Source organism: Loxodonta africana, chromosome 12 (genome assembly GCF_030014295.1).
Source record: "Loxodonta africana isolate mLoxAfr1 chromosome 12, mLoxAfr1.hap2, whole genome shotgun sequence".
NCBI lineage: Eukaryota > Metazoa > Chordata > Mammalia > Proboscidea > Elephantidae > Loxodonta > Loxodonta africana.
In genome coordinates this window covers 104,873,207-104,893,930 of record NC_087353.1, presented here as the reverse complement: position 1 = coordinate 104,893,930, position 20,724 = coordinate 104,873,207, and the positions used below count along the sequence as shown (strand labels likewise).

The following is a 20,724-nucleotide window of genomic DNA, read 5'->3' as shown; positions in this document are numbered from 1 at the left end:
TATTTTCTTCCCGTATGTGTGGCTTTTTAAAAATTTTCTTGACAGTGTCTTTAGAAGCACAAACGTTTTTAATTTTGATGAAGTTCAGTTTACCGCTTTTTCTGTTGTGCGTTGTCATGCTTTTTTGGCATCACAGCTAAGAAATCTTTGCTTAATCCAAGGTCACAATGATTTTTCCCCTACCATTTCTTGTAGATTTCTTACAGTTTTAGTGCTTATGTTTAGGTCTGTGAGCCATTTTGAGTTCATTTTTGTGTGTGGCGTCAGGTAAGGTTCCAAACTCGTCTTTTGGCGTATGGACGTCCAGTTGTTCTAACGTCATTAGTTGAAAAGACGTTTCTTTCCTTATTGAATTGTCTTGGCACCTGTAGGAAACCCTGGTGGTGCAGTGATTAAGAGCTACAGCTGCTAGCCAAAAGGTTGGCAGTTCGAATCCATCAGGCGCTCTTTGGAAACCCTATGGGGCAGTTCTGCTCTGTCCTGCAGGGTCTCTATGAGTCGGAATCGGCTTAATGGCAATGGGTTTTGGCACCTGTAAAAAAATCAATTGACCATAAATGTAAGGGTTGATTTCTGAACTCCCAATTCTGTTCCAGCGATCTATATGTCTTATAGATCATATGACAATACGGTGATACTGTCTTGACTCTTGTAGGTGAAAATTCAGTTTTGAAATCAGGAAATGTAAATCCTTTGTGTTCTTTTAAAAAAAATTGTTTTGGCTATTCTGGGTCTTTTGGTTTTCCATAAGAATTTAGGACCACACTTCTAAATAACTGGGCATCATCTTTGGACTTACTCTTCTCTGCGTTTACTGGTGCAGGGTTAGAGGCTGCCTCTTGGCAGCCAAATAGGTCATTGTTGTGAAGCTGGAGCCGTTCTGGAAGTGTAGGGGCTCTGTGAGGCCAGAGAACTGAAGCTTCTTGACAGACGCAAGGATGTGGGTGCCTTGTGTTCCAGATGGGTGATATGAGGAGACACATCACAAGGCAAAAGAAGGGATGACTCAGCTACGCAAGGCTTCAACAAATCAAATAAAAAAAAATAGTCCGCCAACTTTCATGAAGAAATGCTGGAATAATAATAATAAAAGAATTGCCTCGTGCTTGTTTCTCATCAATGGGAAGCTGGCATTTTCTGCAGGATTACGTTAGACTTACAGGTGGTCTCTGGTTAACTGTAAACAGCCAGAAGATAAACCCCGCCAAACTCATTGTCATTGAATCGATTGCTTTTCATAGTGACCCTATAGGATAGAGTAGAACTGCCCCATAGGGTTTCCAAGGAGCAACTGGTGGGTTCAAACTACCAACCTTTTGGTTCGCAGCCATAGCTCTTAACCACTATGCCACCAGGGCTGGAAGATAAAAACCAAAAAAAAAAAAAGACAAAACAAAAACCCTTGCCATTGAGCCGATTCCGACTCATAGCAGCTGAAAGATAGTGGGGGATAGTTAGGGTGACCCTGGAATTTATTGTCTTACACTTTTGAGAGTGAACGTTAGGACATCAAGTGTAAACCAGTACTGTCTCAGGCCAACTGGGAATATGGTCTGTATTAGTCATCTAGCGCTGCCATAACAGAAATACCGCAAGTGGATGGCTTTAACAAAGAGAAATTTATTTTCTTACAGTCTGGTAGGTTACAAGTCCAAATTCAGGGTGTCGGCCCCAGGGGAAGACTTTCTCTCTCTGTAGGTCCTGGAGAAAGGTCCTTGTCCTCAATCTTCCCCTGGTCGAGGAGCTTCTCAGGTGCAGGGACCCCGGGTCCAAAGGAAGTGCTCTGCTCCTGGTGCTGCTTTCTTGGTGGTATGAGGTCTCCAACTCTCTGCTTGGTTTCCTTTCCTTTTATCTTTTTATCTTTTGAGAGATAAAAGGTGGTGCAGGCCCCACCCCAGGGAAACTCCCTTTACATTGGATCGGGGAGGTGACCAGAGCAAGGGTGTTACAATCCCACCCTATTCCTTTTAACCACAGGCAGAGATTATGATTTATAACACATAGGAAAATCACAAAATGGAGGACAACCAAGTTGACACATTTTTGGGGGACACAGTTCAATCCATTACATGGTTACTCTGGGTAGTATGGGAAGAAGGTAGACTTTAAAACCAGGCAGCCTTTGATTTGCTTCTAGCCCCCCTGAAAGCCTGTTTCCTCATCTGGTCAATGAAGGTGAGGATTGATGACGATGTGAATAAAACACTCAGCAATGAACCTGACGTCGTTAATGTGTTAATATGTTAAATTCACAGTAGCTGTAATGGTCAGGAGCCCTGGTGGCGCAGTGGTTAAGTGCATGACTGCTCACTGAAAGATTGGGGGTTTGAACCCACCCCGGAGCGCAAGGGAGCACAGACTTGGCGGCTTGCTCCTGGAATGGTTGTAGCCTAGGAGACCCTGTGGGGCAGTTGTACTCTGTCAGATGGGGTTGCTGTGAGTAGGAACGGACTTGAGGGCACACAACAGCTGTGTTTTTTTATTGTGTTTTAGGTGGAAGTTTACCCCGCAAGTTAGTTTCTCATTCAAAAATTTGTACACAAATCGTTTATGACATTGGTTGCAGTCCCCGTGATGTGTTTGCTCTCTCCGCCTTTTCCTTTCTATGCTGGGTTCTCCATGTCCATTCACCCAGTTTTCCTGTCCCTTCCATCTCGTCTTTGCTCTTGGGCAGGTGTTGCCCATTTGGTCTCATGTACTTGATTGAACTAAGAAGCATGTTCCTCGGGTGTGTTACTGTTTATTTTTATGGACCTGTCTATTCTTTGGCTGAAAGGTGGACTTCGGGAGTAGCTTCAGTTCTGAGTTCGCAGTGTGTCTGGGGGCCATGGTCTCAGGGGTTCCTCCAGTCTCTGTCAGACTAGTAAGCCTGGTCTTTTTTTGTGAATTTGAATTTTGTTCTATTTCTCCTGCTCTGTCTGGGACCCTCTATTGTGATATCTGGCAGAGCAGTCGGTGGTGATAGCAGGGCACCATCTAGTTCTTCTGGGCTCAGGCTGGTGGAGGCTGTGCTTCACGTGCTCTGTTAGTCCGTTGATGACTGTTTTCCTTGTATCTGTGGTTTTCTCATTCTCCTTTGTTACGAACATGATGGGACCAATAGATGTATCTTAGATGGCCACTTGGCAGGCTTTTGAGACCCCAGACGCTACTTACCAAAGTAGGATGTAGAATGTTTTCTTTATGAACTATGTTATGCCAGATGACCTAGATGTCCCCTGAGATCATAGTCCCCAGGCCTCAGCCCTAGTAACTCAGTCCCTCAAGGTGTTTGGATGTGTCTAGGAAGCTTCTATGACTTTGCCTTGGTCAAGTTGTGTTGACTTCCTCTATATTTGTGTGTTACCTTTCCCTTCACCAAAGTTAATACTTGTCTACTATCTAGTTAGTGATTTCCCCTCTCCACTCTTGTAACCATTGAAGATTTTTGTTTTTCCTGTATGTAAACCTTTTCATGGGCTTTTGTAATAGTGGTCTCATACAATATTTGCTCTTTTGTGATTGACTTTTTCATTCAGCGTGATGCCCTCCAGATTCATCCATGTTGTGAGATGTTTCATTGGTTCGTCACTGTTCTTTATCATTGTGTACTATTCCAGTATGTGTATGTACCATAATTTGTTTATCCATTCATCTGTCGATGGGCACTTAGGTTGTTTCCATCCTTTCGCTGTTGTGCATAATGCTGTAATGAACATGGGTGTGCATTTTCATGTGACGGCTCTTATTTCTCTCGGATATATTCCTAGGAGTGGGATTGGTGAGTCGTATGGAATTGTTATTCTTTCTGGAAATGGTTTGAGATTGAAACAGTACAACATAAGAGTTAGAAGAGTGAACTCTGGAATCAGTTTCTCCATATTAGCTGTGTGACCAGGCAAGATACTTAATCTCCAGGGACCTCAATTTTCTCATCTACCAAATAATAATAATGGAGCCTCAGTTTTCTCATCAGCCAAACAACAACAACAACAATAATAAGTAACTTCTGTAGCTCTTACATTAAGTCAGGTACTATTGTCTTTAAAGGCTTTAGCTGTGTTAACTCATCTGGTTCTCATAACCCTATGAGAGAGAAGGATGCTGTTATCTCCCATTTTGCAGAGGGTAACACACTAGAGAGGTTAACTAGTCTGTCTCCAGTCACACAGCTGGTAAGGGGGAGAGCCAAGATGCCAGGATTCAAACCAAGGCAGTCTGTGAGCTTGACTGCTACTGCTGTGCTCTTGGTGAGTGAAGATGATGATAACGCCTGCTCCTTAGAGTGATTGTGAAGATTAAATGAGGTGATAAATATCAAAAGACACAGTAAGTTTTCAGTACATCTTAGTTGTTACATTAGCAGTATGTGGTCTTGGATTTGGTAAATAACCATCATTTCTTGTTGAAAAAACTTGATAGTACAAATCTGTTGCTCTTTTGTGGGGACTCTTTCAGATTTCATCTGCTGCCTGTGGCTACGGATTCACGTTGCTGTCCTCTAAAACGAAGGATGTTACCAAAGTGTGGGGTATGGGACTCAACCAGGATTCTCAGCTTGGATTTCACAGGAGCCCTAAAGATAAAAGTGAGCCTCCTCCCCTTGGCCTCGCAGTGCTGTGATAGGTCTGAGAAAGCTCGCTTTGCTTTCCAAGGATGTGGTTACATAAACTAAACCATAACAAAATAGACGGAGCCTTAGAGGCGTGTTGTCTGAAACCATCTGGACTAGATGACTTCCAGCCTCTTTGGTAACGACATGGAGCCTTCAGACACAGGGCAAGGCCCCGGATCTGCTAAGTGAAGGTGTTTCTTTTGGGCCCAAAATGTTCCTTTTGTTTCCCAGCTTGGAGGCAACCTCAACTACTTAGGATATGGTATGGATATGGGCTGGGGAAAAAAATTTAGTGAAAACGTTAAAATGGAGGTATTGTTCTAAATGTTTGAAATTTGGATGGTAAAAATGTTAGCAGTAATTTATAGTGACATTTTAAAAAATAGACATTAGTTAAACAATATTATAAGAACAATAATAAACTTTTTTTAAAGTAAAGGGAAAGTACCCAAACTTTTCATTTTTCCTTTTCACTTGTTTATGTGAAAATATAGTTTCATATAATTTTGATAATAACGTATACTTCAGTAGTATTTCAGTACATATCTAAAAAAATAGACTCAAAAAAAAAAAAATAAGCACAGTATCATTAGCACACCTAGAAATAATTACCAATATAATATCTTAATATCAAGTGTCCAGTGTTCAAATTGCTAGTTGTCTCATAAATGCCATTAGACTTTTATTTTTTTATAATTTGTTCAAATCAAGACCTGAACAAGGTCTGCACGTTGCATCAGTTGATAAATCTCTTAAGGGTCCTTAAGTCTGTTTGAACCAGTTTTCCTTGCAATTTGTTTGTTGAAGAAATTGCACTGCGTATCCTGTAGAATTTTCTAGTATGGAGTTGATTCCTGCATCCCTGTGGTGCCATTTAGCCTGATCCTCTGTCTTCTTTGTTTCTTGTGAAGTGTAGTTAGGTCTAGAGCCAGATGGCCTTTATTTACTGATAATTTACTTTTTGTTGTTCTCGAGAACATACACAGCAAAAACATAACACCAGTTCAAGTTTCCCATGTGCAGATCAGCGACATTGATGATGTTCTTTGACCTGTGCTGCTGTTCCCACCCCCCTTTGAGCCCGGTTGCCTTTAAATGTAAAGTATTTTTGGTTCCCAGGCCTTTCGGGGTCTATGAAGATAGTAACGGGAGCTGTAAGTCACTGTTTAGTAAAGTACTGTGTGTTTTCGGCTAGTAGGGCTGTATAAGCTAACAACTTTATCCAGGTTCTTTGCCTAGAATCCTGTCATCTCAGTGTGATGAACCAGTTATCCCATGCTGATCAGTAGCTCTGTCAGAGAGTTATAGCAGCCACCGATGAATGCACGTGGGCAAGTGTGTTATGATAGCACTAATAATGCCATTTGGTAGATAGAATCTTTTTAAACCTGAGTCCGTGGCAGAAGATAGAGGGGTCATTAGTGGGGAGGAAGTTGAGGACCAGTGCACCTTAACCCCAGCCTGCATTCTAATTGTTCAAATGCCTGCAAGGGGAAGCCCCTACATAGTCCAGGCTGGCTTTTGCCATAGGGCTGTAAAGAGCAGGAAGGTTCTTCCTCAAAGTGACTTTTACCAAATTCTCCCCTTTACTTAAAGTAAGTGCACTTTGGGGATAAACTCATCTGTGGCAAGAAGAAATTCCCAGCTACCCAGAGGGTGTGGAGAATCAGCCTGTAGTAGAGAGGTCAGAATAAGACCAAAGGGAAGCTGGCTGCAGGGCTGGCTTTCTCAGTGGGCTCTACCTGTAGTAGAGAGGTCAGAATAAGGCTGGAGGAAGCTGGCCACACCACTGGCTTTCTCAGGTGGGCTCAGCCTGTAGTAGAGAGGTCAGAATAAGGCTGGGGAGAAGTCGACCACAGCGCTGGCTTTCTCAGGTAGGCTCTGGAGCGGATGAGTGTCCCTGTGCTGTGTGCGGCTCTGGTTCATTGGATGAAAGAATTTTTACCTGGAATTTAAAAAAGGATTTTTCATTTTATTTCTGCTTTGAATAGATAACATATTTGTGTAGTTTAGAATCCACAGGTGTGGTAGAGTGTATGGGAAGAAGCCTGCTTTCCACCTTTGTCCCCGGCCCCACGGTTCTTCTCCCTGAGGGCAACCTGTGTTAACAGTTCCTAGTTTACCCTTTTAGAGAGATTTAATGCATGTGCAAGTATTCTTTTTGTTTCTTCTTCATGTAAGTGTATCATGCAATATATGCCGTTCTTAACCTCACTAAGGAACTTTAGTGGGTATTGCAGGAGGAAATGCTTTCACTTTCTTTTAAAAAGTCAGACGGTAGTAAATCACGTGTGAAGAGACTAAGCATGCTTTTCGGTAACCCTTTGTGTAGCGGAGGCAGTGTGCTGCAGTGGACTGGGAGCCAGGGACCCGGGGGTCTAGTCCTAGCTCTGCCGCCAACTGACGGGCCTGGGTGAGTCAGTCCCCTCTCCGGCTCTTTTTTTCCTGCATAAGAATGTGGTGGTCGAACGTGATTTTCAGTGTCAGGAATGCTGTCATTCCAAGTCAGTGTGATGTGATTTGAAAAAACAAACTTGGTTGTGTGTTTTCAGGTCGGGGCTATGAATATGTGTTGGAGCCCTCACCGGTCCCCCTGCCTCTGGACAGACCTCAGGAAACACGGGTGCTCCAAGTCTCCTGCGGCCGAGCGCACTCCCTCATCCTGACAGATGGCGAAGGAGGTGATTGACTAGTCAGGGTCCGTGGAGGAGGGGGCGTGTTGATTGAGTCACACATCTCACTAGTGCAACCGTTGGCTTTGCTGAGTAAATCAGAAGGGTTGCTCAGGAGACCTGTACTGAAAGACCTTGATGACTGTTTTATGTTTTCTGTGGTTCTTGGAAAATCATTTTAAAAGTGGCGGAGCACAGAAAGCAGCCTCATCTCCTTCTTCTGGGCCGTGCAGTCACTGAACTGGGCTTTCTAGGCTGCATTTTCTGTTTGCTCCTTAAAGAAGCCTGCTTGCTAACATTTCTCCCAACTGATGTGGGGCTTCCAGAGTCCAGGCTCCCGGGTAACATGGCTCCTGTCCAAAAAAGGAGATGCTTCCAGGGACCCCTTTCAAGAGGGGACTTGGTATCGAGGGCACCTGGAGACAGAAGCAGAGGACGGGATGCTGAGGCCTTTCCTGGGAGGGTGCTAGCGTGGTAATATGGTATTACCAAGGGGGCAGAACTAGGGCCTGGAGCAGAAGGCTGAAGGAATGGTAAAGATGGCCTGGCCGTGGCAGGTGGGGACCCCAGCATACCTATACCTGTGCCCGCAGAGGTTGGGAGCATTGGCAGTTATGGTGCGCCTGCCCCCCACCCAGTCCTCACATTCTGGGATGCTGAGAACTTGCAGAACTGATCTAATTGGGGTGTCCTTCTTTAGTCTTCAGCATGGGGAACAATTCCTACGGGCAATGTGGAAGAAAGGTGGTTGAAAATGAAATTTACAGGTGAGTTCCTGAGAGGACTCCTTCCCCTTACTGTGTTAAGCTTTAAACCCTCCTCGGTGGTTACTGCATGTTCGACCCGTGGAGCCTAAATAAAGCAAGGTCCCCACAATGAGAGGAAGGTTGTCAAGAATTGTCCCACTTCTCGTGGGGCTCCACGCTGAGCCTGGCGTGAGAGGACAGTGCGTGAGCGTTGGTTGTGATGCACAGAACTTCTTTGAATGAATGGGCTTTTAGTAATTAATTTTTGTCAACTTGATTAACTTAAAAAATTTCTCTTTATTTCGGTCCTGTTCATTTTAGTCTTTGAAAAGATTTCTCTTTGGTTCCTCATATGATACTGGTGGGCCTGAGCACTGTTCTCAGCTTTGGCTGCATTATTCACATCACCTAAGGGCTTTGTTTTCCTTTAACTTCATACCTAGGCCTAACTCTGGTCTGTATTTGCCCCTGAGTGTTTCCCTAACAGATACTATGTCACCTCAAGAATAAGCCAAGGGATGGAAACGTGGGGGTGGGAGCCAAGCAATTAGGAGGCCAGGATTGCACAGTGCGTACTGTAACCGTGCCTCTTGCTTCTCCCCAAATTGCTCTCGGCTATAGTGAAAGTCACAAAGTCCACAGAATGCAGGACTTCGATGGACAGGTGGTCCAGGTAAGAGACACGGACAGAGAGCCGCTTCTCCTGTCCCAGGGTGCCTTTGAAAGGTTGAAAATTGGGTAGGGTGATGGCAAACTTGTTAGGGGAATTTTCTGAAAATTATTTAGTAAATTATTTTAGTAAAAATTATTGCTTGCCTGCAGTAGGCCAGAATTTATGCTAGAAATGAGGAATTCAAAGTTGAATAAGACTTTGGGGGACTGGCAGTCTCATGGGAGAGACAGCTGTTAGTGCCGTGTAGGTTCCAGACCAGCTCGCTTTGTTCAGCATTTTATCCCCATCTCCGGGGCAGTGCCTGTCAGGCGGTAGGTACTTGTAGCACATACTTGAATCCATAAATGACTATACAGAAAGCACTATGGAGCACCCAGCGGGGAAGGGGTAAGCCTGCCAGGGGCGGGACGTCAGGGAGAGGTGCTACGTGGAGGAGGTGGTAGATAGCCCGGGGGAGGGGTGGTATGAGCAGGTGCCCAGAGCAGGCAGCGTGGCTGGAGTTGGTCTGGGTCAGACAGAGAGCAGGAGAGGCTGGAAGACAGGGTGAGTGTGAGCGATGCAGGCTCTCCTGTGCCGTGTGGAGGACTTTAGACTTGATCCCCTTGACTATGGGGGCTGTCAGGGGTTCTGAGCAGGGCAAATGACAGCTGAATCTTGGTCAGAGCGAGAACTCTGGCCAGGATGTGGGAGAGAGCTGGGGAGGGGATGATGAGGGCTAGTTGGGAGTCTTGGGGAGAAGGGGCAGGTGAGAGAGACGTGTAGGAGGAGAATTGCCTGGGCTGGGGCTTGCTAGATGGTGGAGAGTGAGCTAGAAGGATCAAGTGTGACTCCAGTAGGCAAAGGAGCGAGTGTTCTAACCAGGTGGGGAGACCGAGACTCCAGTAGGCAAAGGAGCGAGTGTTCTAACCAGGTGGGGAGACCGAGACTCCAGTAGGTAAAGGAGTGAGTGTTCTAACCAGGTGGGGAGACCGAGACTCCACTAGGTAAAGGAGCGAGTGTTCTAACCAGGTGGGGAGACCGAGACTCCGGTAGGTAAAGGAGCGAGTGTTCTAACCAGGTGGGGAGACCGAGACTCCGGTAGGTAAAGGAGCGAGTGTTCTAACCAGATGGGGAGACCGAGACTCCACTAGGTAAAGGAGCGAGTGTTCTAACCAGGTGGGGAGACCGAGACTCCGGTAGGTAAAGGAGCGAGTGTTCTAACCAGGTGGGGAGACCGAGACTCCAGTAGGTAAAGGAGCGAGTGTTCTAACCAGGTGGGGAGACCGAGACTCCACTAGGTAAAGGAGCGAGTGTTCTAACCAGGTGGGGAGACCGAGACTCCGGTAGGTAAAGGAGCGAGTGTTCTAACCAGGTGGGGAGACCGAGACTCCGGTATGTAAAGGAGTGAGTGTTCTAACCAGGTGGGGAGACCGAGACTCCGGTAGGTAAAGGAGTGAGTGTTCTAACCAGATGGGGAGACCGAGACTCCAGCAGGCAAAGGAGCGAGTGTTCTAACCAGATGGGGAGACCGAGACTCCAGTAGGCAAAGGAGCGAGTGTTCTAACCAGGTGGGGAGACCGAGACTCCAGTAGGCAAAGGAGAGAGTGTTCTAACCAGATGGGGAGACCGAGACTCCAGTAGGCAAAGGAGCGAGTGTTCTAACCAGGTGGGGAGACCGAGACTCCAGTAGGTAAAGGAGCGAGTGTTCCAACCAGGTGGGGAGACCGAGACTCCACTAGGTAAAGGAGCGAGTGTTCTAACCAGGTGGGGAGACCGAGACTCCGGTAGGTAAAGGAGCGAGTGTTCTAACCAGGTGGGGAGACCGAGACTCCGGTAGGTAAAGGAGTGAGTGTTCTAACCAGGTGGGGAGACCGAGACTCCAGCAGGCAAAGGAGCGAGTGTTCTAACCAGATGGGGAGACCGAGACTCCAGTAGGCAAAGGAGCCAGTGTTCCTAACCAGATGGGGAGACCGAGACTCCAGTAGGCAAAGGAGCCAGTGTTCCTAACCAGGTGGGGAGACCGAGACTCCAGTAGGTAAAGGAGCGAGTGTTCTAACCAGGTGGGGAGACCGAGACTCCACTAGGTAAAGGAGCGAGTGTTCTAACCAGGTGGGGAGACCGAGACTCCAGTAGGTAAAGGAGTGAGAGTTCTAACCAGATGGGGAGACCGAGACTCCAGCAGGCAAAGGAGCGAGTGTTCTAACCAGATGGGGAGACCGAGACTCCAGCAGGCAAAGGAGCGAGTGTTCTAACCAGATGGGGAGACCGAGACTCCGGTAGGTAAAGGAGTGAGTGTTCTAACCAGGTGGGGAGACCGAGACTCCAGTAGGTAAAGGAGCGAGTGTTCTAACCAGGTGGGGAGACTGAGACTCCAGTAGGCAAAGGAGCGAGTGTTCTAACCAGGTGGGGAGACCGAGACTCCAGTAGGCAAAGGAGAGAGTGTTCTAACCAGATGGGGAGACTGAGACTCCAGTAGGCAAAGGAGTGAGTGTTCTAACCAGGTGGGGAGACCGAGACTCCACTAGGTAAAGGAGCGAGTGTTCTAACCAGGTGGGGAGACCGAGACTCCAGTAGGCAAAGGAGCGAGTGTTCTAACCAGATGGGGAGACCGAGACTCCAGTAGGTAAAGGAGTGAGCTAACCAGGTGGGGAGACCGAGACTCCAGTAGGTAAAGGAGTGAGTGTTCTAACCAGGTGGGGAGACCGAGACTCCAGTAGGTAAAGGAGCCAGTGTTCTAACCAGGTGGGGAGACCGAGACTCCAGTAGTCAAAGGAGCCAGTGTTCTAACCAGGTGGGGCGACCGAGGAGGAGCCGGCTTGGATGGGGTGGTGAGGGAGAGGTTAGGGAGCTAGAAAGTGCATTTGCTCTGGGGGATGTTGAACGTAAGGCTGCAGCGGAGTGCAGTACGTTGTCCACAGGTGTCGAAGTCCTCTGCTTGATAACTGATGGGCTCTGGACAGGTTATCACACTTCTCTGAGGTGCGGTTTCTCACAGGGTGCTTCTGTATGCAGAGGGCTGCAAACAGGGCGGAGCTTGGTACACTTGTTGGGACTGGAGAGAACTGTAGAGGTGACAACTAAAGCCTTGGGGGTGGGTGCAGTCTGCCAGGGAAGTGAAGTGAGGAGCGGGGAGGGCGGAAGACAGCCTTGGAGAGGGATTCTAACACTGAAGGAGGGTAGGGCAGAGGATGAGCTGGGCACAAAGACTGGGAGCTGCTAGAGATAGTGTAGAGTAATGGGGTGGAGAAAGGCTCGCGGTTCCTCAGAACTGGCGTGGGATGGGGGAGCTCTTGGATTTGCTCCTTGGGACCTCGGGCTCTTTGGCAAGAGCAACTTCGATGGGTGGGTGATAAAAGCTAGATTGCAGTGGCTTGAGGAAGAGTAAGATGCAGAGGCAATGCCAGGCAGCTGCTTGTACCCTTCCTCCCCGTGCTCAGGTACTGTGGGAGCAGTGGTGGGATGGTGCTGGTTCTTTGGGAGCCACTGACTGGGACGCTGGTTCTAAGTGTTTCTTCTCACCTCTGTTCATCCGGTAGGTTGCCTGTGGTCAGGACCATAGCCTGTTCCTAACAGATAAAGGAGAAGTCTATGCCTGTGGCTGGGGCGCAGATGGACAAACAGGTAGTGTACCTTCACCCGTCTGGCACAGTGCAGGGTCTTTGCCTGTGCTGGTTGGAGCTGTGAGCTGTAGGCCTTTCACGGGCTAGACCTCACCTTTCTTAAGTTGACTCTTACTGCTTTTAGCCACTTCCTGGTCTTTTCTCAGGCCCCTCACCCTGGCTGAGATAGAGTTGAACCAGTAACTCCACAAAGGAATTGTGAGCATTTCTCTCAGCTGAGAGAGGAACCTCAACCTTTTGAAGAAGAAACAAAAGCCACCTAAAAGGAGTGCTTTTTTAGCTGATTTGAGAAGAATGTGATTAAGGAGGGGAGGAATGAGGGACAAATTTCATCAACCTAATTTATTTAATCTTTTTATTGTTTGATATTTATCCAGAGGGAAGGCCTTTAAGTGTGACCTATTGAATTTCTCTTTTTAAGTGTACCATCAACACAGTAAGAACAATGAGGAAAAACATTTTAAATCCTCCATAATCCGCCCACCACTTCGGAATCGTCTCGCGTCCTCTTCCAGTCCTTGTCCCGTGTATATGCCTTTTATCTTGGTGTAACAATAGCATGGGTGTAACCTTATATGCTTACTTTTTCTTTTAAATTTACATGCGGTGTCTTTTCACGTTGCTGCAGTTTTCAGAACTACAGTTTAAATATTTGTGCGATTTGGCATTAAGTTAATTTACCATAAGGTCTTTAATCATTCCCCTGCTGTCAGGAGGCGTACTGTTTTTGGAGGAGGGGTCGTGTGGAGATGCAGCACAGTCACCATGTGTACGCCTACAGCTTTTTCTCTCATTGGGATTATTTCCCTAGGAAATTCCCAGGAATAGCTCAAAGGGTTTGAATATTTTTATAAGAATGTATTGCTCAGTTGATTACCAAGCATTTTTAGGCCACCTCAGCAGTGCACAGCAGCGCTAGTTTGATCATAACCCCTCCTGCAGTGAATAAGATCAGTTGAAGTGTGCGAGTTAAGTAAGTGTGTGCCAGATTTAAAGACTTACATTCCTCGGGCAACGATAGGTTTGGAGCTTCTCTTTATTTTTAAAACATTGGCGGAGGTAATTTTTTTATTATTCAGGTTTTAATAAAGTAATGACCTTGCCGGTACCTTCTGAGAGCATAGAAAGTTCAAGGCCCACTCCCTGGAGAGACACGGTGGGCGTCATTCCAGAAACTTGCTGTCCCCTGCTGTGCCCCCTTTGGCCAGTCTTGGGGCGTGCCCAGCTCCGTGTTCACAGGTGTCCTTCTTCACTCGCCTTTGCATCTTACCTCCTCAGTGAAGCCTTCCCTGAACAGTCTTTCTAAGTTGGCTGTTGTCTTCCTCCTTGACACTTTTTATCTCAGCATCTTATTCCTTTCTTTTCTAACCCTGCAACATTTTCAATTATTTAAAATCTTTTTTAAAATGTAATGTTTGGTGGCATAGTAGTTAAAGCACTTGGTTGTGAGCCGGAAGGTCAGTGGTTCGAACCCACCAGCCACTCCAAGGGAGAAAGATGTGGCAGTCTGCTTCTGTACAGATTTACAGCCTTGGAAACCCTGTGGGGCAGTTCTCCTCTGCCTATAGGGTCACTGTGAGTTGGAATCTACTCAACGGCAACAGGTTTAATGTTTGATATGTACAAAAGATACATAAAAGTTAATTTTGAAACTTGGTGATAAAACGAATGCCTGTGAAACCTCCTCGCAGTTTAAGGCCTAGAAAACTCCCAGGACTGCAGACTCTGCCTGGGTGTTCCTCCCTGTTCTCCTGCTCTCACCCCTGTCCTTCCCCGGGGCACACTATCCTGAAGTTTCTCTTTGTTCTTTCTTTCTCTGAGGGAAAACAATTGCATACATGTCTATACTTACATATTTCTAAACACCGTGTTGATTAGTTTTGCTTATTTTGGGGGTCATGTTATATATGGTCTTCTGTGACTTGCTTTAAACTCAGCATTGTTTCTTAAGATTCAGCCACGTTGTTATATGTATGTGCAGTTTGCTCATATTTACGTCTGTGATATTCCATCGTGAGACTGTATCTCGGTTTAGCTGTCTTCCTGTCGATAGACATTTCATTGGGTAACAACTTTGCTGTAACAAGCAGTGACCATCTGTGTATGTCTCCTTGTATGCATGGTCAAGAGTTTCTCTCCTGAAGATCTCGAGGACTGGAATTGCTAGGGTATAGGGTATGCATATGTGTTCAAATTACCGTTTTCCACAATAGTTGTAACGAGTGACCCTCGCGGCAGCGGGGGTCTTACCTTGGTACCACAGCCTGTCCACTTTAACAGCTTTGCCTGTCTGGTGGGTGTGAAATAGCATCTCATTGTGGTTTTAATTTGCGTTTTCCTAAACCACTGAGAGTGACCATCCTTTTGTTTATTGGTTGGTCTTGTTTTTTCTCTGAAATAGAATAGTGTCTGTGCCTGTTTTTTATGTTGGCTTATTTGTCTTTTTGTTACTGAGTTTTGGGAATTCTTTATGTATTTTATACACATATCTTTATCAGTTGTAGCATTGCAAATATCTTTCCCCAGCTTGTGGCTTGTCTTTTTGTCCATTGGAGTTTTAATTTTTACAACTGTATTTTTCATTTCTAATTGTTTTCTTTTCAAAGTTCCTTGGCCATTTTGATAGACTCTTGTTCCTGCTTTTGTTTTGCACACAGGAGTTATTTTTTTATTTTGTGTGTCATAATTCTAGTGTCTAAAAAAAAAAAAGTCTAGAGAGTATAATTTGGTTGTTTGTTGATTCTGTTGACTCACACATTTTCCCTTGTGTGTTGTTTGGTAATTTTTGATTATGTGCTCATATTCTATTGAAATTAATTTGTGGGAACCCTGAGGGCCTAAATTGGTGATGTTTTCCTCCAGAGAGGATTTGGATTTTGCTAAGGGGTGCTACCAACCTGATACCACACCGACCCCCTCTGAGGAGCCCTGGAGTCTAAGGTTCAGTGTTCTGCCCTTACCTGCTGCCCAGAGAGTAGGCTCCAGTGCAGTGCTGATGCTGACGTTTGTCCCCAGGGCAAGCCCTGCCTTGTACCTCTGCCTACTGTTCCCCACACCGTTCCCTTGGCCAGTTGCTCTGCCTTGTACCTCTGCCTACTGTTCCCCACACTGTTCCCTTGGTCAGTTTCGGTTTCAGTTTTTTGGGGGAGAGTGAAGTGGGATGGCAGGTTGGGGTAGGCTTCTAGAGATTTCCTTCATTTTCCAGCAAGGCCAGCAGTGCATTAGCAATTGGTTGTTGTCATTTAGGCAGGGCCCAATAGCTTCGTTGCGCAGTGCTATTCCATCCTGCAACATTTTCTAACTTGAATCAGATCTGGAAAATTCCCGGGGTTTTAAAAATACGCCAATTAGAATTATGTCTTTTTTTTTCCCCCTGAGAGAACAGGGAGAAGGGGGTTATGTGAGCATGCAGAGGAACAGATTAGGATTTCAGAGCTGGTATTTCTGAAGTGCTCAGAATGGTGCCTGGTACATAGTCACGCTGTGTAAGTCTTTGCTGAAAGAATAAATCATTAAAAGTAAGTATTTTCCATTGTGTTAGGTCTGGGTCACTACAATGTCAGCAGCGTGCCTACCAAGCTGGGTGGAGATCTTGCCGGCGTGAATATCATCCAGGTGGCCACCTATGGGGATTGCTGCCTGGCCGTGTCTGCGGACGGAGACGTCTTTGGCTGGGGAAACTCTGAGTACCTGCAGCTGGCCTCCATCACTGATTCCACACAGGTACTTGGTGATGTGCGTTACGGTGCTGGGGGGCTTGGAAGTAGAAAGTGTTGAGGACATTTATAAGAAGCTCTTCCCCAAGGAGCGACGTAGAAAGTGCTGGATAGTGCCACCCTATTGTGAGAACAATGCCCCGCAAGGGACTGGGTTCTTGTTGGAGTCCAGAAAGAAAGCTGAGGTTAAAAGCCATCATTGTCAATGCTTGTATGAGCTAGTTCTGGTTTAGATGAATTTTGAGGAATGTTTGTATGCCCCATCTCCTTCTAAAAGGGACACAAGGCTGTTTACACCAGTACCCCTGGTGTCTTAGTATACTTTTTATTACAGTAGAACATGTCTGGTGGAAGAACGCAATCCTAAGCGTGCAGCTCAGTGAGCCCCTGTGCAGCCTGTGTCTGGATTATGCAGTAACCCCGACAGTCCTTCAGGGGCCCTGCCTGTACCCTCTCCCCACCCTCACGCCTCCTTCTCACCGAGGGAACTGCCGTCATAGAGTGGGATTGCTAACATTTTACTAAGGAAAATTTCAAGAGTAGAGATAATTGTATAATTATTCCATCTGTATGCATCGCGCACCTCCACAGTTAACAACTGAGAGCCAGTTTTCAAAATTGAGATATAATTCGTATACCATAAAATTCACCGTTTTAAAGCATACAATTCAGCGGTCTTCAGTGTGTTCACAAAGTTGTGCAACCGTCACCACTATCTAATGCCAGAACATTTTCATTGCTTCCACCCACCCCAAAACAAAAAACCACATACCCCTAGTGGCCAGTTTTCTTTCATCTATAATTCCATCTACTTTTCTGCTCTGGACTTTTTTTTTCCTCCCCAGAAAATAGGCAGTTTATTACTCAGCCAAAAACAGCAGGCTGAGCAGTACCTTGCGTTGGTTCCGCATGGCCTGGTTTGCAGAGGGCCAGATGTTTGCCTGCGTGTACGGTGGTCTGTACCACAGGAGAGGAGTCCTGGAATTAGGCTCTGAGCTTTTATGAAGCCGCAGACACATCTGCCCATCCTGTCCTCCCTGGAGAGAGGTTACTCATTACCCTGGAGTGTAAGCAATTGCATACAGGAATGCCCTGCTTTTTTTAAATCAAACCCTGGACATATTTCATCCATAAAAAATTTTAGCACATATCTATAAAAGATAAGGACTATTAAAAAAAAAAAAAAAACACACTACATTCTTTCATATAATCAAACTTCTGATAAGATACAGAAGGATTTTATAAATATACCAATAGATAAAGAAATCTGAACCAGGAGAGACTAAAGGTCAGATAATAAGACAGAAAAAGACAATCTTTGTATTCTGGTACAGTTGCTAGAAGTGGTTGCAGATTTGGCTCTGAGCATCCTAGCAGCCAAAACAAAGAAGAAAACAGGATCATTTAAATGATTCATTGTTTCCATAAGATAAACAACAAGGCCAGAGAGAAATATCTCCTACGGCCTTCATGTAGGGGACAGATCCAGTATCCTGTCATTGTTATGAATTGCTTCATTACAGATGACAACAAAACTTAGCTTAAAACAACATGCATTTATTATCTCACAATTTCTTTGAGTCAGGAATCTAGATGTGGCTTAGCTAGGTCTTCTGGCTGTGGGTCTCTCAGAAGGCTGCAGTTATCTTAAGGTTCAACTGAGATGGACCCACTTCTAAGCTCACTCAGTGGTTGTTGGACCACAGGACAGCAGGCCTCAGTTCCTCACTGGCTCTTGACCAGCCAACAGTTGACCAGGCTTTCCATACCATGTGAGCCTCTCCATAGGCTCACAATAGGGCAGCTGGCTTTATCAGAGTGAGCAAGTGAGAAGCCCAGAGAGAGTGCCACAAAGACAGAAGCCACAGTTTTTTATAGTCTAATCTTAGAAGTGACATCCCATCACTTTTGCTGGTATTCTGTTCATTTGAAGCAGGTCACAAGGTCCAGCCCACACACATAAGGGCATGGGTGCCATCTTGGAAGCAATCTACCACTGTCATGGCTGGTAGCCTCAGTCTCATCCTGTCAGTGATGGCAGTGGTAGGTTTCTAGCGGCTGTTGCTAGAGCGTTTCTCAGCATTTGCTGAGGGCTCTGTGCCAGAGCAGAGTCGAGTAAAGATGTTCTCTGAGAGCCACTCAGTGGAGGCTGAACCCAGCTCTATTGAGGCATGCTTTCTCCCTTTTATTCCTTTGAGCGAAATTAGGGACTACGATCTTCCAGCTGTCTCCATTTGAAAGTGAAAAGTAAGGATTCACGTCTGTCACTGAAGTGCTTAAAATCTATTTCCTAAAGTTATTCCTTAATAAAGGTGCCAAGTCCAGTATCATTGTGCTGGAAAGCTCAGTCGGCCATACTTCACTCTTGTAACCACTGACCCTCCCACCTCTCACCCTCAGCAAAAGAGTGAGCTTAGTAGAGAAACAGGCTATCAGAAGGGAAAAGTCATTTTCCCACTATGAATCCCATACGCTTTCCTGTGCCTGTACCCATGCTGCCTTTTGTCACAGTGAAGGAGGTGTCTTTCTTCCTTTGGAGGCTGGTTCTTCTCTCTGTGCCCTGGGTTCCATCTCCTCCACCTTCTCAGTACCTTATTCTGTCTGCTGGGATTTCTCTCCTGTAACTTCAGCCTCTCTCCCTTCACTGGGGCCTCCCCATCAGTATGTGTCTCCCATCTAAGACTCCTTGTCTGGGGTCCTCTCTCTCCTCCTGTCTCTGCTGCCTCAGCTTATCTCCAGCCTCCTCTTGTAGACCAGACTTCCCAAGAGCTTCATTTATTTGCCATCTCCATTGCCTTGTCTCTTACCCATTCTTTAGTCCATTCCACTTGTCTTTTACCCATGTCTGTTTGCCGCATGGCTCTTGCTGGGGTTGCCAGTCACTTCATGATGTTAAAAATAACACTCAGAACTACTTTAGGTGAAGGGAAGGACAATACTCAATACAGGGAAGGGCAGCTCAACTGGACTGGACCAAAAGCAAAGAAGTTTCCGGGATAAACTGAATGCTTCCAAGGTCAGCAGAGCAAGGGCGGGGGTTTGGGGACTATGGCTTAAGGGGACTTCTAAGTCAATTGGCATAATAAACTCTATTATGAAACCATTCTGCATCCCACTTTGAATTGTGGCATCTGGGGTCTTAAATGCTAACAAGCAGCCATCTAAGATGCATCAATTGGTCTCAACCCACCTGGATCAAAGGAGAATGAACACCAAGGTCACACGATAACTATGAGCCCAAGAGACAGAAAGAGCCACATGAACTAGAGACTTACATCATCTTGCGACCAGAAGAACTAGATGGTGCCAGGCCACAACTGATGACTGCCCTGACAGGGAGCACAACAGAGAACCCCTGAGGGAGCAGGAGAACAGTGAGATGCAGACCCCACATTCTCATAAGAAGACCAGACTTAATGGTCTGACTGAGACTAGAGGAATCCCGGAGGTCATGGTCCCCAAACCTTCTGTTGGCCCAGGACAGGAACCATTCCCGAAGACAACTCATCAGACATGGAATGGACTGGACAATGGGTTGGAGAGAGATGCTGATGAAGAGTGAGCTACTTGTATCAGGTGGACACTTGAGACTGTGTTGGCATCTCCTGTCTGGAGGGGAGATGGGAGGGTAGAGAGGGTTAGAAACTGGCAAAATCGTCGCAAAAGGACAGACTGGAAGGAGGGAACGGGCTGACTCATTAGGGGGAGAGTAAGTGGGAGTATGGAGTAAGGTGTATATAAGCTTATATGTGACAGACTGACTTGATTTGTAAACTTTCACTTAAAGCGCAATAAAAATTATTTAAAAACAAAACAAACAAAATAACAGGAGAGCGGTTTCTAGTCCTTGTCTTTCTTCACCTCTCAGCAGCATTGACATTGACCATGACATGTTGACCATCTTTGTGAAAACACCCTTCCTTTTGCCCTGTGACTACATTCTTCTAGTACTCTCTTGCCTGTCTAGTTGTTCCTTCGTGGTCTCATTTCCTGGTTCTCCTCTCTTGTAAAGCCTTTGTTATGGATTGAATTGTGTACCAAAAAAATTTTATCAACTTGGCTAGGCCATGATTCCCAGTATTGTGTGGTTGTCCTCTATTTTATGATCTGATGGGATTATCCTGTGTGTTGTAAATCCTGACCTCTATGATGTTAATGAGGCAGGATTAGAGGCAGTTATGCTGGTAAGTAGGACTCAAGCGACAGCATTAGGTTGTGTCTTGAGTCAATCTCTTTTGAGATATAAAAGAGAGAATCCAGTAGAGAGAAGAGGGACCTCATACAACAAAGAAAGAAGAGCCAGGAGCAGAGCGTGTCCTTTGGGCCCATGGTCCCTGTGCTGAGACACTCCTAGACCAGGGGAAGATTGGTGACAAGGACCTTCTCCCAGAGCCGACAGAAAAACCTTCCCCCTGGAGCTGATGCCCTGAATTTGGACTTCTAGCCTCCTAGACTAAGAGAGTAAATTTCTCTTTGTTAAAGCCATCCACTTGTGGTATCTCTGTTATAGCAAGCAGGACTAGGTGACTAAGACAGCCTTTAAATATTGAAGATTCTCAAAGCTTGGTGTGTAGTCTCCCTTTAAAAGAGCTTTGCCACACACACAGCTTCAGCTACTCTCTATATGCTAGTGACCGTGTGACAGGGTATGGCAGTGTTGGACCTTGTCAGACTTTGGGAGGAGTCAGCATCAACACAAAGCTGATTCCTCTGAGGTGGAGGTC

The 20,724-nt window shown here is 46.0% G+C and overlaps 1 protein-coding gene across 5 annotated transcripts in view; it reads left to right on the top strand.

Moving 5' to 3' along the window:
- Positions 1–20,724, top strand: part of RCC1L (RCC1 like) — a 40,468-nt gene that overhangs the window by 1,171 nt on the left and 18,573 nt on the right. For all 5 annotated transcript variants that reach the window (XR_010323724.1, XR_010323723.1, XM_064296084.1 and 2 more), the window contains exons 2-7: positions 4,438–4,567; positions 7,147–7,275; positions 7,967–8,033; positions 8,634–8,685; positions 12,201–12,285; positions 15,826–16,007. Coding sequence is in view for 3 of the 5 variants with exons in the window: in XM_064296084.1 (XP_064152154.1) it covers positions 4,438–4,567; positions 7,147–7,275; positions 7,967–8,033; positions 8,634–8,685; positions 12,201–12,285; positions 15,826–16,007 (645 nt within the window). In the remaining 2 variants the exon portion in view is untranslated. The remainder of the gene's footprint in view (positions 1–4,437; positions 4,568–7,146; positions 7,276–7,966; positions 8,034–8,633; positions 8,686–12,200; positions 12,286–15,825; positions 16,008–20,724) is intronic.